The 18,075-nt window shown below is 36.9% G+C and overlaps 2 protein-coding genes across 2 annotated transcripts in view; both read right to left on the reverse strand.

Annotated features, from left to right (window-relative positions):
- The window catches only part of LOC123322974 (dendritic arbor reduction protein 1-like), a 287,319-nt gene that overhangs the window by 41,146 nt on the left and 228,098 nt on the right, over nt 1-18,075 (reverse strand). The window lies entirely within an intron of this gene.
- Nucleotides 11,753-12,889, reverse strand: LOC123322975. Its single transcript, XM_044911097.1, has 2 exons — nt 12,403-12,889; nt 11,753-12,154 (listed from the first exon to the last, which is right to left on the reverse strand). Exons 1-2 carry the CDS (start codon nt 12,855-12,857, stop codon nt 11,758-11,760), a joined length of 852 nt encoding a protein of 283 aa, XP_044767032.1. The 5' UTR covers nt 12,858-12,889; the 3' UTR covers nt 11,753-11,757.

The raw sequence follows: 18,075 nt of genomic DNA on the forward strand, positions 1-18,075 counted from the left end.
GAGCCTTCTTTCTATATATGAGGTAGTAATAACCTCACTTAACTGAACGGTGTGAAGAGTCATTTTGAGTTCGTCAGAAAACAAATGAATATCGGGGAACTGCCAGATCGTCGTGTTAGCACGAAACGCAATGAAAAGTCTGCCGTCCCCATGTACGGTGTCACTGGATAGTCAAGAAATTTCAAGATCTTGATATTTCTTGAATCAAGACAGATGTCAAGAAATATAGACAAGATTTTTAGCCGAGAGGCTGTTCTATGGTTTCAAGCCTCTCTCTTTTGGCAGACAGCATATGAGAAAACTGGAATGGTTTGAGAAGAAGAAGTTTTTTTTGAATTTCTCGACTTTTTCTCAAGACAAGACAAAAAGTTTGTCATCAAGAAAAGAATTCTTGTCCCTAAATAGAACCATGTTGTACAAAAAGATCGTGGCTCGTTGGAATGAAGCTTACCATTGCAGGTCCACGTCAGAGAAGAACTTGAGACAAGAGACAAGAGATGTGGTCCACCAAGATGTACAACCTGTACATCGAAAGTGACCAATTCGCAAGTAAAGACACCTGTTTTAACCGCAAATGCGGATGATCAAGGTTCACATGCCAAAATGCCGTTTGCGAATCATCGCACTGATACAGTTCCAACCTCGAGGTGGAATCGCATTTCTCGACGTCTGAAAAAAATCCTCTTCTCGACTCGAGGCCGACGGTAAAACGCAGAAATTCCCCGCTAAGAAAACCGACTTTATTAGTATTCAAATCGTTCGCGAATGCGTGCTTTATACACTGACCCGTCAATAACTCCTGCCATATGTCTTCGCTAAGATTGGCGTTCTTCGAAGCTTCGCAGGAGATCGCAGGCAGTCTTGTGCAACCGTTTTCCCTCAATATTGCTGATTTAATTCAGCTGCTACGTGAGACAATGCGTACGTTATACGGTTGCTAATGAACGGTCCCCATTTTGGGTTGCGGTTAATTGCATTGTAACATCCTTGTTCTCTCGCTAATTGTTCGAATTGTTCCTTATTCGACTGGATGGGCGTCTGGACGAAGAAGCCATTCGATTTCGACGAGTTTTTGAAGGCTTTCACGATCTCCTGCAGGTCCTGCAGTGAGCGGATCGAGAGAGTTCTGCTTCTATACTGAGTGCCCGGATGTACACCCTAAAATTAGTGCTCTAACTTGAATTTTAGTCCTTATTCCCTTCAAAAATGACAATTTTAATGGGGCATTAAATTTTAATGGACTCTCCTTTAAATGGGCCATAGAAAACGAATATTATAAAAGTGGATCCTTGAGGTCAAAAGAAACACTTTATTCCTTTACCATTTTTTCCGAATCGTCTCGGTTTGAAAGATACAGGCTGTTGAAAAAACATACAAAAATGATATTTTTAGTTCTATCTCACAAACGGTTTTATCGAATGAAGTGAATTTCGGAATATAGTTTTTCTTTTATTTAATGAATCTTTTTCGAACACAAGATATCACCCACGTCTTCCAGTTTTTCCATTATGATCATTACGTACCATAAAAATACCAACAATTTAAAGAACCCAACTCTTGAAACTATGTTGGACGCTATCTAATGAATATTTGAACGTTTTTCAAAATAAAAGTATTCTTTTTAATTTCTCGTATAATGAGCCATTTTCGAGTAATTTGATGTTCAAAAATAAAAAATATCTGTGAAATTCGAAAAAAATTTCGAACTTTGACAGAATGCAACTCTCTTCAAAAGATTTACCTACATATACTGCATTCACATTTATCTTAGCAGTCGGTTGGCCATGGAAATTTGACACATTTCACTCTGTATAGTACGAAAATGTGGGGTTATGACGCTTGTCGAAACATTTTTCTGTTTCAAATCAACGCTATGTTGCCCGTTCTACGTAAAAGTTTCTGTTATTACGTTTTTATCACAATGTCGAATATCTTCGGAAAATATGTGACGAACGTAATTGAAGTTTACACAAACTGATTGAAGGCATACCAAATCGAGTTATTTACATGGAAAATACAAGAGATCAGTATAATATCATAATATGCACTAGCTTGAGGAGAGTTAATGTTCGTTATCTTCTTTGGCTAAAGTTTGAATACGTTACATCAGTTGTAGATCTCAAAAATTTTAACCCGAAGATGAAATGCATATGATGCAGTGGTTGAGAATGGGCATCTCTCGAAGGAATTAACGGATAATCACAAAAATGTTAAATTCATCAACAAAAGTCATCTTGCACGAATATAAGTAAAAAGAATCAAAGGAAGTTTCAAGTCAAGATGAACTTGATCTTTGAACAAAAATTTCACATGAATGAAAAATTAACAGGACAACTAGCTCGTATTTGGGGCTGTTCATCTTAATACATTGACATAATAATAATAATTAGGTATTTATTGGCACCTTAAGACATTTACAATGTATGGGACAAGTCGAATGAAAAATAGAAAAATCAATTTTCGGAAACTTATTCACTTATTCATTATTATTCACCCAAACATAAAATTCTCAAATGCCACCACTTTTTTGGGGTCTTCCAATAGAAGGAAATTTTTTGTCATCCTCTTCATTCACAATCTTTCTGATTGTGGAAATATTCAGCTGAAATATAAGTCGTTTAGATTCAGATGAAACATTATATAAATTCTCTTACATTGAATGTTCGCTACCGTCTGACGTATTGTGGATTTTAGAATATCAGGGTATAACTATTTGAATGAGCGGAACTGAATTCTAAATAGCACTTCCTGAAACCCTGTCTTCTCTCTCTTTCAAACACTTTCGGCATTTTCGTAATAAAAATTGATATTAGTTGTGGCAACGGCGTTAAGACATTAACGACATTACATGAGTGCCAACCTTACTCCGTTCTAGTTACAAAAACTTGAGAAAATTTTCATGGCCAACCGACTGCTAAAATAAATGTGAATACAGTATAGTTATTCTCAAAATAATTTTGTTTTCCAGGAGTGGCACAGCTCATTATGAAAACTTATGATGGCTACATCTTTTATTAGGGCCGCATCGGAAAAAATGGTATAGGAAAAAAGTGTTCCTTTTGACCTACAGAATCTACTGTTAAGATATTTGTATGATCAGTTTATTGTGTTTCCTAGATACATTTTTGAGTTACAGAGCTTTGCTTAAAAATTAATACTTCAAATATTTCGCTTCATCTTGGTAAATGGTCGAGATTTCAAAATGTGTTTTTCAGTGAGTTTTGCGTTTTACGTGATCGTAACGGATTATGGATCAAGAGAATACTATTTCACCAGTACATGATCACCACAGTAGATGTTCACTTCCATTTTGACATTGTTTTTTTGACTTTTATTATCTGGGTTAATTTTCTTTGGAAAAGGCATATCTTCTTTATCTTCAGCTTCATAACTGCAATTTTGATCACCGTATAGGCACTTCGAACATTTTATCAATGTCAATGACATTTACATGACCACTTCACCCCTAGTAGGGGTGGCACGACAAACTCCTCAGTTTTACTTAAAAAGCTGCGTAATTCAAAATGCTAATTGATCTTTTCTAGCATTTTTGAACAATAAAACCGAAGATAAGCATTTTGCGTGGCTCAATTTTTTAGGGAGATCTGAAATCCAGTACGAAAATGGGACAGCTGATTCAACCCCCCAGGTCGATCAACCGCAACCTATTATCTTAATGAGACTGCAAGTCAGCTGACATTAAAAGCCCATTTTCAAATTACCCAGCGCGTGTCTCGTGTTAACCCCCGTTTAAGGGTGCAAAACACGTTACCCTTAAAATGTGCGATAATTTTGTAATAACGGGGGGAAGATGACTTGTGCCTCTTCTGGCTTAGAACGGACGGAGGGGTTGTTATCGCGCCACTATTACTCTGCGGAATTAATTGAATTAGGATTTGGTCTAGGGGTAGATTTTTATCGGATATTCCTATATGTAGTAATTATGGTTCACTTTTTTCAATAGTGAACTTTTGGAAGCATCACGGAAAACATTATAATCACTCTTGAAATACCAACTGTTTTCGTTTTTGCGATAAGCAAAAAAATAAAATAAAATAAATATAATAAAATGAAAATTGGCCGATACTTGATGAAAATCCATGATTTATATGTTTTGTTTCGGTACCAAAACTTCTGTTTACCTTCACTCAACTGAAGATGAATGATACAAACATCCTAAAACCTGTTCCTCGTTCCAGATCTCAGTGTAAGCAGAGGAAAAATGTCATATCATATGACAATACATATCTTTGTACGATACATGAAAACAGAGATAAAAACCTAAGAAACAACTCTCTGTGTGTCCGTATAAGTGTAAGGATAATGAATTTGTGTAAAGAATAAGCTGAAATTATTATTTTGAAGGACATCTTTTTCATAAAACAAAATCCAAACAAAAAAGAAAAAAAAACACGGGGGGGTATTGAATTTTGTATTTCTCAGTGAATAATTTTTAAATTTGTAACCCATCCCAAAAAAGAATCGGTGACCGAATTAATTCCTTCGAAACCACCCTGAAATTTATATTTTCTGCAACTCTTTACCAAGTGGTCTATAGTTTCTTCTTCTGCGCCACACTCACATCTCGGACTATCAACAGCATTCCATCTGAAGAGCATGCTATTACACCCACAATGGCCAGTCCTAAGTCGATTTAGCGTACACCAAATTTTTCTAGGAACATCAAATCCAAGCACTTTTTTTGAAGGATCAATAATCAGACCTTTCTTGAAGAGATTACACGAATTCCATTCGGATTGCCAAAATTCTTTGTGACTATTATTCGAATAAAGAAATCATTAGTCCATAAGGCTTACGAGATTGCAATCTGGCGCTTCTAGAATCTATACTCCATTCACTTTTGTTTTAGCACTCGGTTGGCCATGGAAATTTGACACATTTCACTCTGTATAGTTCTAAAATGTAGGGTTATGACGATTGTCAAAACCTTTTTGTGTTTTAAATCAACGCTTTGTTGCCCGTTCTACGTAAAAGTTTCTGTTATTACGTATTTTATCACAATGTCGAATCTCTTCGGAAAATATGTGACGAACATAATTGAAGTTTATACAAACTGATTGAAGGCATACCAAATCCAGTTATTTGCATGGAAAATACAAGAGATCAGTTTAATATCATAATATGCACTAGCTTGAGGAGAGTTAATGTTCGTTATCTTCTTTGGGTAAAGTTTGAATACATTACATCAGTTGTAGATTTCAAAAATATTAACCCGAAGATGAAATGCATATGATGCAGTGGTTGGGAATGGGTATCTCTCGAAGTAATTAACAGATAATTACAAAAATATTAAATTCTTCAACAAAAATCAGCTTGCATCAATGGTAAAAGGAATTGAAGGAAGTTTCTAGTCAAGATGAACTTCACCTTAGAAAAAAAAATTCACACGAATAAACAATTAACAGGACAACTAGCTCGTAGTTGTGGCTGTTCATCTCAATACATTGATATAATTTTTTATTGGTACTTTACGACATTTACAATGTATAGGACAAGTCAAATGAAAAATAGAAAAATCAATTTTCGGGAACTTATTCTACGATGACATTCATTGAAAATCCTGTAGTAAACTTTTCGCATTAATTCACTCAAATATAAAATACTCAAATGCCACCACTTCTTTGGGTCTCCCAATAGAAGGAAATTCTTTGTCATCCTCTTCTTCACAATCTTTCTGATTGTGGAAATATCCAGCTGTAATATAACTCGTTTAGATTCAGATTCAGATGAAATATTATATAAATTCTCTTACATTGAATATGTTCGCTACCGCCTGACGTATTGCGGATTTTAGAATATCAGGGTATAACTATTTGAATGAGCGGACCTGAATTCTAAATAGCACCCTGTCTCTTTTTTCAATCACTTTCGACATTTTCGTAATAAAAATTTATATCAGTTGTGGCAACGGCGTTATGACATTAACGACATTTCATTGTAACATGTAACATTTCATTGTAACTATAGTTACAAAAACTTGAGAAAACCATTTCATGGCCAACCGACTGCTAAAATAAATGTGAATGGAGTATAGATAGATAGATATAGATAGATTCATATGATAAAATTGGAAATAAAGTTGGGAAGGAATTTGTTGGTTCCAGTAACAATCGTCATCGATCTACAATGAATTGGCCTAAAATAATGGTGCTTTCTTCTTCCCGTATCTGCGTTCATCTAACCAGCCTTAATTCTGCGTTCTCCTTGCGGACGATCTGCACGTATCTCTTGATTTGTACGGGAAGTTGTAGCAGGAATTATCGCATGAACTTAACGAACGACGATGAGCAGCGAACAGCAAAAACATACAAATTAAGTGGCATTGAAATAACTCACTTTGTAGTGCGATAATTTACATCTCTAATGAGGTATCGTGTTCGTTCTGGAAATCGAACACTGGCGAACTGATCAATAATCGATCTTGGGCCATTAGCGGAGGAAAAAGATGACTGAATTATACGACGGAAAGGGATGGTTCCATTCGTTCTCATTTCTTCGATATCATTCGTAATTGCAGAGATTTGTACGACTGTTCAGCACCGTAACTAGAGCCTGGAAAGTACGGTTTTTTGCGAGTTTATTTGGGGGCATCAAAAAACTGTTCAAATGTATACATATACAGGGTGGGTCTTTGACTCGTACAAATATTTTAACAGTAGATTCTGAAGCTCAAAGGAAACACTTTTTTCCTATACCATTTTTTCCGAATCGGCTCTGTTTAAAAGATACAGGCTGTTGAAAAACCATAAAAAATTAACTTTTGTTCTATCTGACAAACGGTTTTATCGAATGAAATGAATTTCGTAATATAGTGGTTCATTTATTTGTTGAATTTTTTACGAACACAAGATATCATCCACGTCTTCCAGTTTTCTCATCATGATCATTACGTACCATAAAAATACCAAAAATTCAAAGAACCTAACTCTTAAAACTAAGTCAAACGCTATCTTATGAATATTTGAGCTTTTGGTAAAAAAAAAGTATTCTTTGATCTTCAAAAATTAAGAGTATCTGTGAAATTTGAAAAATTGGGTAATTTGGCTGAATGCAATTCTTGTAAAAAGATCCACAGATTTATCAAGATATTCTGAGGGTAATGTTGTTTTTCCAAGGCTGGCACAGCTCATGAAAATTTGAAATGGGTATATATTTTTATCAGGGCCGAATTGCAAAAATGGTATAGGAAAAAGTGTTTCTTTTGAACTAAAGAATCTACTATTAAAATGTTTGTAAAAGTCAAAGACTCACCGTATATAGGGAGTATTTGAAGGTGAGGCTTTTTTTTCAACAGAAGGTAGAACTGGTCAAAATTAGGTGTTTCAACAAAAATCACCTATACAAAACTTTCAAAATAACAAAGTTGAAGAAAAATTGAAAATGTTTATTGAAATAGATCCTAATACGACCCTGCACCGTTTGTTAGCTGAATTATCGCAAAGCAGTGGAAAAAAATTCATCTCCTGATTCGACCAAGTGGTTTCGTTTAGGATATTGGCTAGTTCGATATTTACGTGGTAATGAAAAAGGAAACTTAGGATTGCCGAATTGTTCTCATTATTTTTAGTAACCTACACGATTTTATGAAATGGCTCATTTCGATACCAACTGACAGTAGAGACTTAGGACACAAGTGTCAAAAATAGAATATTACTTGAAAATCTCACCAATAAAATTCGTCTAAATTATTCACGAATATTTTCCAATGGGCATCACAATCTTCTTGTTTGAACATTCCAACAATCGTCGTAAAAATGGGATGATGATGGGAAACATCATAGCACTTTTTCAACATAACTAACATAAGCACTTTCAAGAAACTGCCTCGATTTTCAAAAATTTCACCCTAAATTGCACGATACAACAATTATGATTCTCTCAAAAGTGACCTGATGCATCTAATACGATGAACTTGGTACTGAACCATTCATTGTCCAGCCATATGTTTATGTTTTGTTTCGTTTTTGCGATGCCGGAGTCACCTTCCACAGTCCCGTACTTGAAATTCAATGAAATTTTGTCGAACTTCTAGGAGTTGTATCTCAGCCATCTTCGAAATCTTATATAGACAACTTTTGGTTAAACGACTTATTTTGATGAGTTATACCTTCTGTCAAAAAAAAGCCTCACCTTTGAAGACACCTTTTATCGTAAATCAGCAGTGATTCTGAAGTCATCAGAAAGGTTTCGTTACAATACATATATCTGTTATCAGATTACATTCGGTAAGGAAATAGCTGAAACTTCTCTGCAATCCTTATGCTTTTAGGGGCACTTTTTGATTCACAATAAAAAACTTCCAACTTCAAAATTCTCTTCATTATTTGTATATAAATCAATAGAACCTTAAATTTCCAAATATCATTTCACCTTTCGAAGCAATATCAGAACACATAAAAATCAATGTTTCGTCAACTCATCAGTCTGTAGGAATGAATTCTAAAAATCTAACAAATTCTGATAGATTGATGAAATTTCCATCAAAATCTGACATCTAGTTCCGGAGTTAAAAAAACAAACATACAAACAAACGAATAAACTAACAAGCACACTGACTTTCACGTTTATAAATAAGGATAAAACACCCTTTACACTATGTGTGAAATTTGCATGTGTTACCATTGTTTATAGGTTATATGAACAAGGCTGTAATGTCCAAAGTTGCCCACCCCGCGTTCATAAACAACGCTGCGAATTCGCTGTCACATATCTCAATCCTCCGAACCAAAAGGACGCTGATCCGGGAGACGACGCTCATTCCAATTTTTTTTTTGCTCGCCGAAGCCTGCGGATATGATCCCATCCGTCAGTTTTCAATTTACCCAACTCAACGCTCACCGTCCGTCCTTCGCGCTCCGAAGGTAAATCACGAAGTTTCGCGTCGGTCGACCACTTGGGTGGCGGGACGTATAAGCCCTCTGCGTCTTTTCAACAATTATATATGTAAATCCGGCGTTCTTTTCTCCGCAGTAATTAAATCTGTCTTGAATGCTAAATATTGCCCGGTTCTTATATGCGTTCGGTTCGACGCGGTGCAATCGCAGCAAACGTCAAATGAACGTCATAAACAATGGCTGGGTAGGTAGGACGATGTTGCATATCGATGAGTCGGCAACGGATGTCATTTTTCATTTTTCGAGGACTATTGTTTTTGCATCTGCTATCGTGATTTATGCGGCTGTTGGCTGTTTCCGAAGATTGACGCTTTCTGTACGGAATCTATGGGCGACATATAGTGTTGGATAGAGTTATCTAAGTTGGCTTGGCACATTTGGGCTGTATTCTCGATCCATGTCAACTCAGTTTTGGAATTCCGAAGATTCTTGGAGGAATATGATGATTATTCATCAATGCTCAGGTTAAGATCGAGTGTATTTTGCCAAATGACAATCAATAGATACGCCAACCGCGAGAACCTCAATGTTGCTGAATGATCTTACACTGAGCTTTCTCATTATGAACTCAGAACTCATGTCCTCAACTATAAGCGTTTGAAGAAACTTTCAGGTCATCATCGCCAGTAGGGAGGATTCATATTCAGCATACAAACTTCCTTCTGGATAACGGTCTTGGCTTATTCCCTGATTGTGAATATACAGGAGCAGGAATTTTTGGCATAAGGTCAGCATTTCACTGAGTTACGGCGCTACATGCACTCTATGATATCGAGACCGCAACCCCAACCTTACAACATACACTGCGCAAAAAAATTAACGCACATTATGGAAATCTCAAATTTATTTTACAACTGAAGGTGTTCTCAATGATAATTATTTTTATCAGAATTATGCATGCATATGTTATCCACTTTCAACGGTTTTCTTCAATACAGATGTTTTTTCCCAGAAGGAATAAAAAAGATGCTATTATCAGATTTTGAATGTATTCCATTCTAAAATCAAATCAAAAATTGTTCTCGATCAATTCTAGTGATCAATAGTTTTTCTTTCGTTTGATTTTCTACACTCGATCGCTATGCAACGCGAAACACGCAAATTGACCCAAGAGGAATGTGCTCAAGCGGTAGTTTTGCGAGAAGAAGGGTGGACATACACAAGAATTGCAGAAAGGTTTGGAGTTTCCCATACAAGTGTGTCCAGAATGTTGCAGCGATTCAGGGAGACAGGTATGAATGTCCGAAGACCAGGACCAGTAACAACTGCCATTCAAGAACGTTACTTGAGAGTTTCTTCGTTGAGACAACGGTTTGCAACCGCTCGCCTCCTTCAAATTCAGCTTGAGCAAACTCATGAGGTGCAAATTAGCACTCAGACAATAAGAAATCGCCTCAGAGGATATGATTTAAGGTCCAGCTTTTACCCCAGCCCATCGAAGGGCGCGTTTGGATTTAGCGAGAAGCATATCCATTGGGAAGAGGCCGATTGGGAAAGAGTTCTCTTCACAGATGAGTCTAGATTCTGCCTCTACCATTGTGATCGACGTTCCCTTGTATACAGACGTCAACATGAAAGATATGTTCAGTGCAATTTCCTGAATACTACTGGTTTCGGGGGAGGATCGATTATGGTATGGGGTGGAATATCTTTGACTGCTCGCACAGTCCTAGTGGTCGTTGATAATGGAGCTATGAATGCTGATAAGTCTATAAGGAACATTCTTGAAGAGCATGTAGTGCCATTTGCCCCATAAATTGGTGAAAATTTCATTTTTATGGACGATAATGCCAGACCCCATCGTGCGCGCATCGTTCAGGAGTACCTTGAAGAGGTTGAAGTCTCTCGAATGGAATGGTCAGCAAGAAGTCCAGATCTCAATCCGATTGAGATGGTTTGGGACAACCTCAATAGAAGGCTGAGAAGTTCAGAAAATCATCCATCTACTCTTAATGACTAAGGAATCCAACTCGCAGAAATCTGGGAAGGATTAGATCAGAACATTTTAAGATCACTCATTTTGAGTATGAACCGTCATTGCCGAGCTGTAATTAACGCAAGGGGTGGAAATACCGCGTATTAAATCACTTATCAGCATTTCGGTATTTTGAAAATTGTTTATTTCTTTTCTTTTACATAAGATTCGGTGAAATCCTGAATTTTTCTTCTATTTAATGTGACTTGTTTCGTTCAAAACCTTCCCGAGAGAACATAAAAAATAAGTTATGAAGTCAATGTAGAGTTAACTTTTTTTCTTCGAGGAAAAGATCAATTTTTGCAGAGCGCGATACCCTTCAGTATAAAATATATCAGCTCAATTTTTAAACAGTTTCATTTCTTACAATCCACTACACTCACAGGGAGAAAGGGTTTTTTACTGGCGTTCTTTCCTAAGCTCTTGTATCATACTGCTAGAACTGTGTCTTATATACAAGCTATATTATTGTTTGATAGGTCACTGCTAGCTGAAGGCTCAAATGCAGTCGGTCTGACCGATGATTATGAATGCAAGCTACTCTTGGAAGAGTGTGTTCATGCGTATCATTCCAGAACAGAGTAGAGTCAGGTTCGAGATCTCTGTTAACAGTATCCTATCCTACTACTACCTGAAGAATCTACAAGTGATTGAGCTTATCAACCTCGTTCAGAAGCTGGACCAGCACAGGGAAATATCTTCCCAAAGTACGCATCAGTAAAGGGTATTGAGATGATAAATTGTAGTGCAAAAGGTGAAGCTTCATTTTATTCGTATTTCATGATTGAAACTATAAAGTAGGTCAATATACAGAGAGGTATATTTTCACCGAATAATATAGGTATCAATTTATCAAGCTCTTCTTGTCTACTCGTCCTTTTCCTCTACGAAAGTAACTCTATGCTTCAGTCTCTCGCTTCGATCGGGTTCGTACTTCCAGACGGTCACCATATAGAACTTGTAGTCGATGATGAGATACACGCGCAAACACGTCCACAATGCGTTGCAGAGCCAAGCGATAAACTCCACGTAACCGCCGAATTTCACCAGGAAGAAAAGGGTGAACAATCTAGTGCCCTGGTGGTGGCCGAAAAATATCCTGTACGACTCTATGAACCTGCCGAAACATATCTGGGTCTGTTCCTTCCCTTCCGAATCTTCTATGACGCTGCAGAATTTGATCAGTCCACTGGTTAGGGTCGAGTTGGTGACAAAGATCACCAAGCTGGAGATTATGCTCCAGAATAAGAACGGGAAGACCAACCTGGAAAAAATAGTGAAGATCTAGGCTAAAGGCTGAACAGCTGACCATTGATGGATGAATGAGTTAACATTTTTCAAGGAACGACTTTGACCAGGCAAGAGAAGATTCAAGAAGAAATTCTTCAAACATGCTATTCAAAGATCCAACCAATATAGAATTTCGTGCATCTGTGTCACTTAGGTAGCTTTTATTGCTAGTAATTCTTGTCTTCCATTCTGCTAACAATTCAATCCATATTCTAAACTAACCTGTAAGGTTTGCCGATGATTTGCCTCCCGTGCAGCTTACTCCCCCTACCGGAAATGGCGAAAAACACGATCCAGATCACAGAGCTAAGCATAGAAGCCACGTGCAAGAACTGGACGAAGTTGCAGAGCTTGGGCTCGCCCCATTTGGACTTTTTGATGTCGATCTTTTGATCTGGGGTCTTCTTCAGAATATTGCTCCATAGCGACTCGTTGGAGAAGATGGTGAGGTTGTGCTCCTTCACGCTGTGCTCGGACGTAACCGATAGCGTCGCGAAAAGTATGCATTGGAAGTCGAAGTCTTGGAGGTAGAGACCAAAAGTGTACGCCGACAGCCAACCACTGAAGCCTGCGATGGAAAGGCACAGGATGTGGACTAAGGTCCAGATCTGTCGTACTTCGTGAGGTGTTTTCGGTTGTAATTCGAGGAACTGACGGAGGATGACAGGTTTTGGCATACTTCCGGGTGACGTTCATTTGAAATGTCGAACTTTGGGGAGTAGAGAGAAGGAGAACGATCGCTGCTCTGAGACCACAGATTATATGTCGCCTGAAATATGTACCAATAGGTAGTTCATGTTTTTGCCAATAGCCGCGCTGGAGATCACGGGATGGCGAAATTTTGATTTAAACTAGTTGAAGTTGGCTGAGTGAACTGTCTTCCTGGTGACAGATGATTAGAATATTTTTATTTTCGATTTTTGATGAGAGAACAACATATGACCATGGTGAAATGTTGAAGATTGCACTAGTGTAAGGGTGGTTTGGTGTGGGAAAGAAAAGGAGAAGAGATAAAATTTCAGAGTGCATTTTTCAGAGAAAATTAGAAAAAACCTTACCTCAAGAATCGACTCGGAATCAATTTGAGTGCCAAGAGCACATTTGCGATGAAGATATCAAAAAAGGTAATGGATTCATTATAAACGAAATCGAAATTGTCATCTCTCGTGAGAAGTGGACTCTTTTGAATAAGAATATCTAACCAATAAAATAACATGGTTCAGATGAGGATATTCTCGAAGAATTTTGTTGGCATAACATAATATATGGTTTATATCTGTTCTCAGCTGAGTATTGGAAACAGTATCTACTGTAATAAGCGATAAATCTGAGATTGCTCTACCTTTTGTTGTCTTGATATGTTCTACTCCTCACTGCGAATGTATATAATTTTGAAGATTACATTAAAACAACTAACATATCCTGTTTTCAATAAACAATGAAACATATGTAGGTATCATTTTTTGATCAGTGATTTCTTTTGATTTCATTGATTTCGTCATTTATTATTATGAATGAATAAAACTGGTTACTTAGTCCCCTTTATAATGCGAATTGTATTTAATGGCATGAAATTCATATTTATTATAGATTTGAAGAAAATTATTTGAAAAATCATCAGAAGAAACTACGATGACACATTACCTAAAATAAAATGAAGGCTGTTCATTTCAAATTGACGCTTAAATCCCCACCCCTTATCGATCAACCAGGCGATCGCAGCGACTCCTATTTTCCCCGTTTTTGCACACATTTTTAGTACGGCGATCGTTCTTCTCTCTACTCTCCATATGTCGAACTGTGAATAACCTAGGAAGAATTCTTCTTTTTTTACCTCTTTTTCGAGAATGAGCAAACTAGGCACTGATTTAAATAGATCAGTTTCACAAGAATCACATTCTATATCAAATAACAATCTGATTGGAACCAGAGGTAATCGGCATTTTTACATGCGCGGAATCAGGAACGGGTAACCAGTTTAAATTATTAATAACTGACCGAAAAATATCGTGTAGCACAGTATATCATTTAAAAAACCGAATCCGCCCAAGGTTCTGAACGCCAGATTCATTATTGGTGTCAAAATTATTTCAGATAACATCCGGTGGAACCCTCGTTTAGGTAATTAAGGAATCGACCACCAAGGCACAAGCTCAGTTCTCAGCTTCTACTTGACCGATCGGGTGCTTCAGGTCAATAGCAGAAAATGTTTCGGTGGCTATTAATTAATCGATGGCTCCATTCAATCCAGTTCGTAGAATGAGAAAGAGCGGTAAGTTATCTCTACACAACCCCGGTGGATAACTGAGATGGAAAAAAACAATGTTGAAATATTGAATAACTTTTCATTTAAGAAACTGACTAGATGAATAGAAATTTTTTGATAGATTGCACAGATGCTAAATTTGACCGTTCAGTAGTTTTTCTGTGACGAAACCATAAAAGTTTCACAAAAAAATCCAGAATAATGTCAACCAAAGATTATAGCAACCAAAGATTATAAGCTATAATCTTTGGTCTGGGTGATATACATAACGTGCGTTCAAAAAAATTCGTCGTCAAGTAGGCTATGAAATTTTGAAGGCTGATGTTCGGTGGCTGAACGTATGTCTTTCCTTGAATTACTTCATCTTCCCAAAATGTAAACAATGATGACATTAACCTATATATCGTAATTTTGTACGGAAAGGCACTTTTCAGAAAAGGTTACCTGTAAATTTCACCCAACTTTCGAAAAGCATTTCTTTCATTGAGTAAGATGACAAGAATCCAAACAATCTGAGGCGGTTAGAAAAGTTCTTAGTAATAGTTATTTTCCTATCAAGTGCGGAAAGTGATACTTGCCCGCACGAAACTGCCGTTGCCCGAACGATGCGAAGCAGAGTTCGGGTAAGCAGTTGAGTGCGGGCAAGACACTTTCCGCAAGAGTTAGGAACAATATTTTTTCTACAAGCGCTTGAAATATATAAATATATCAATTGCACGATACAGATCATATCTCATTTGATTAATTCATATAAAATGACAGACGTAACTCTGCATGTCGTTACCATGGGTTACTCATCGTTGACGTTCGGTGCATAGAGACATGATAGAATTTAATTTATTCTATAAGATTTGCGTGCGGGAAAAACCCCTGCTAATCCATTCCCGCACGCAAATGCGTGCGGGAAAGAAATAGCAGGCGTTTTTCCCGCACGTTTTGGAAAAGTGACTCTTTGCAACTTGAAATGCGTGCGGGAAAAAGGTTGAACGCGCACGCTTGTAGAAAAAAATTTTAACCGTCCACTATTTTCATACGTAAGAGACATGAATCTTGAATTGATCGTGGTAGTATGTTTTTTTGTAAGAAGGTTCTAGTTACTTCAGTCATATGAATAAATCACAGTAAGATTCTCAATAAAATGTTTATTAATTCTCTATAAATATTGAATTGATTCAGTCATTACTGAAAATCCATGACTAAACTAAAAGAACTGAATTACATGAAAATAGCTATTGGACAATTTATTAAAATTCAATTCAGCTATAAAAAGGCATGATGCTTTCTCCTTCATAACGTTCTGCTATTGAAGTTCCATAAAAGAAAGTAGGTCCACATGTTGCCTATGACTGATGCATACTGTCAGTATGCATCAATTCAGTATGATACTGAACTCCAATTTTTCTCGGATGCTACAAGGTTAGGTAATCACAACCTTTTCAGTTTTCTGATAACATGTCAATCTTTATGGAAACAAATGGATATCTTTTTTTCAAAATCGGGTGGCATATGCCAACGGATACTCCATCCACTTGAGATAAAATCTGAAGAGAGGTTTGTCGAGCTTCTGTCACCGTGTTTTCATTATTACTGAACTCTACAGTTTTCTTTTTTTGGTATACCACTTCCTTTTTTGTTTGAACATACCTGTTTCGTCAACACATCGCAAAACAGTACAATGGAAAAATTCATTCTTAATAATCTACAGCAACATAGGCTTCAATGAAGTCGCCGGAACAGAATAATTCCATTTTCCTTCAATTTTCTTCCAATTTTGAAGTAGAATTCAATGGTAAAAGTCTTTCACACGTCCGTAAAAACCATCTTTATAATTTGCTGATAATTTAAATTCAACAACAACCCAAAATGCTAAAATGACAGTTCACCTGGAAAATAGTAAAGCACGAGCTAAGAATTACGTTTAGACACGAAATATCGACGTTCAAAATTCCATAGCCTACTTGACGACGAATTTTTTTGAACGCACGTTAGTTTAAATCAAAATTTCACCATCCCATGATCGCCAGCGCTGCTATTGGCAAAAACACGAACTACCTATTGGCACATATTTTAGAGGACAAATAATCTGATGTGGTCTCTAAGCAGCGATTGTTCTCCTTCTCTCTACTCTCCATACAAAATAATGTCAATATTGAAAACACAGTTTTGTCACTTGGTTTTGATAGTAGGCGCAATTCCAAAGATCATGAAATGATTCAAGGAACCAAAAAGCACAAATTCATATTTGTGTCTTATATTTTTATTATTAAAAAAAAAATAAGTTTCCATTGTGAGATTACAGATTACTTTCGAGTATTCACAGGGCTGGCGAGCGTTTCCGAACTCGTCCATCGCATGATCGAACAACATTAGTATCTGCGAGTTTTAGATTTACGACTAAAATAAAATTTATAACGCTCCTCTAATTTTTTCAACCTCATTTTTTTCTCCGAGTGGGCGTATTTTCTATCTCGAGGAGAGCAGGTGCGCTGCTTCGGCCAAGAAGATAGCACACATATATGAACGGAATCGAGTTTTCTTAATAAGCCTTTTGGCTCCTTGCGCACAGAAACAATAACGGTAGAACATCATATAAATTAATGATCGTACGAGACCTGGTACATTGGCACTCTTGGGATTATCTTCTCTGAAATCTCTGGAGGGCCTAAGGACACCATTAATTTGGTTTTTTCGAAGATGACGTTTACATTAGAGGAGCTTTCGCGAAGGATAGGACAGGGCAGTACTTGAAGTACGGGTCAGGACGTGTCGTAATGTCAATTTGTGAGAATATTCACGACTTTTCCTCTGGATGTGAAGTCATGTTAATCATTAATTCATTTACAGAGAGTACAGAATGAGTCTTTGACTCGTATGAATATTTTAACAGTAGATTCTTGAGGTCAAAAGAAATACTTTTTTCTTTTACCATTTTTTCCGATTCGGCTCGGTTTGAAAAATACAAGCTGTTGAAAAACAATGAAAAAATGACTTTTCATTCTATCCCACAAACGGTTTTATCGAATGAAATGAATTTCGGAATAGAGTCATTCGGGGCAACTGTGCGCACTTTTGCCTTTCAAATGTTGAAGCTAGGAAAATTAAAACATATTCATAAGATAGAGAATTTTCTAATCTATAAAAAAACATCAAAAAGCCAACAAACAAAAACGTTTTCTTTCCGCAAAAAGAAATTTAATGGTGAAAGTCGGAGTGCGTTCACATGCCCCGTATTGCGGGTAAGTGTGCGCACCCTCACGGGGTAAGTGAACGCAGTGCTTAGTGAACCACACAATCAAAACAAATTACAAAATAATGTCATCAAAATGTTACAATATTAAAGAAATGCTGTTTATTGTCAATACAGAAGCGCCTTTTTATAAGCACTGCATTATTGTTCGTGCCACAATTCCTGGTGAACACAACACTTGATATATTCCCCTGTTGATGGCTCTTCATATTTTTCTGAACAAATAGGACAATATTGATCGAGTCTTAAACAAGAAAATCAACAATGTCATAATTTATTCCTCACTGAACAAATGCCCATATAATGAATCTATGTGCACACTTACCCGCGCACAGTTTCCCCAGTAAGCCAAAATTTGAATTGACGTTCTTATAGAGTTGAG

The sequence above is a fragment of the Coccinella septempunctata genome, chromosome 1 (genome assembly GCF_907165205.1).
Source record: "Coccinella septempunctata chromosome 1, icCocSept1.1, whole genome shotgun sequence".
In the NCBI taxonomy this organism is placed as follows: Eukaryota; Metazoa; Arthropoda; class Insecta; order Coleoptera; family Coccinellidae; genus Coccinella; species Coccinella septempunctata.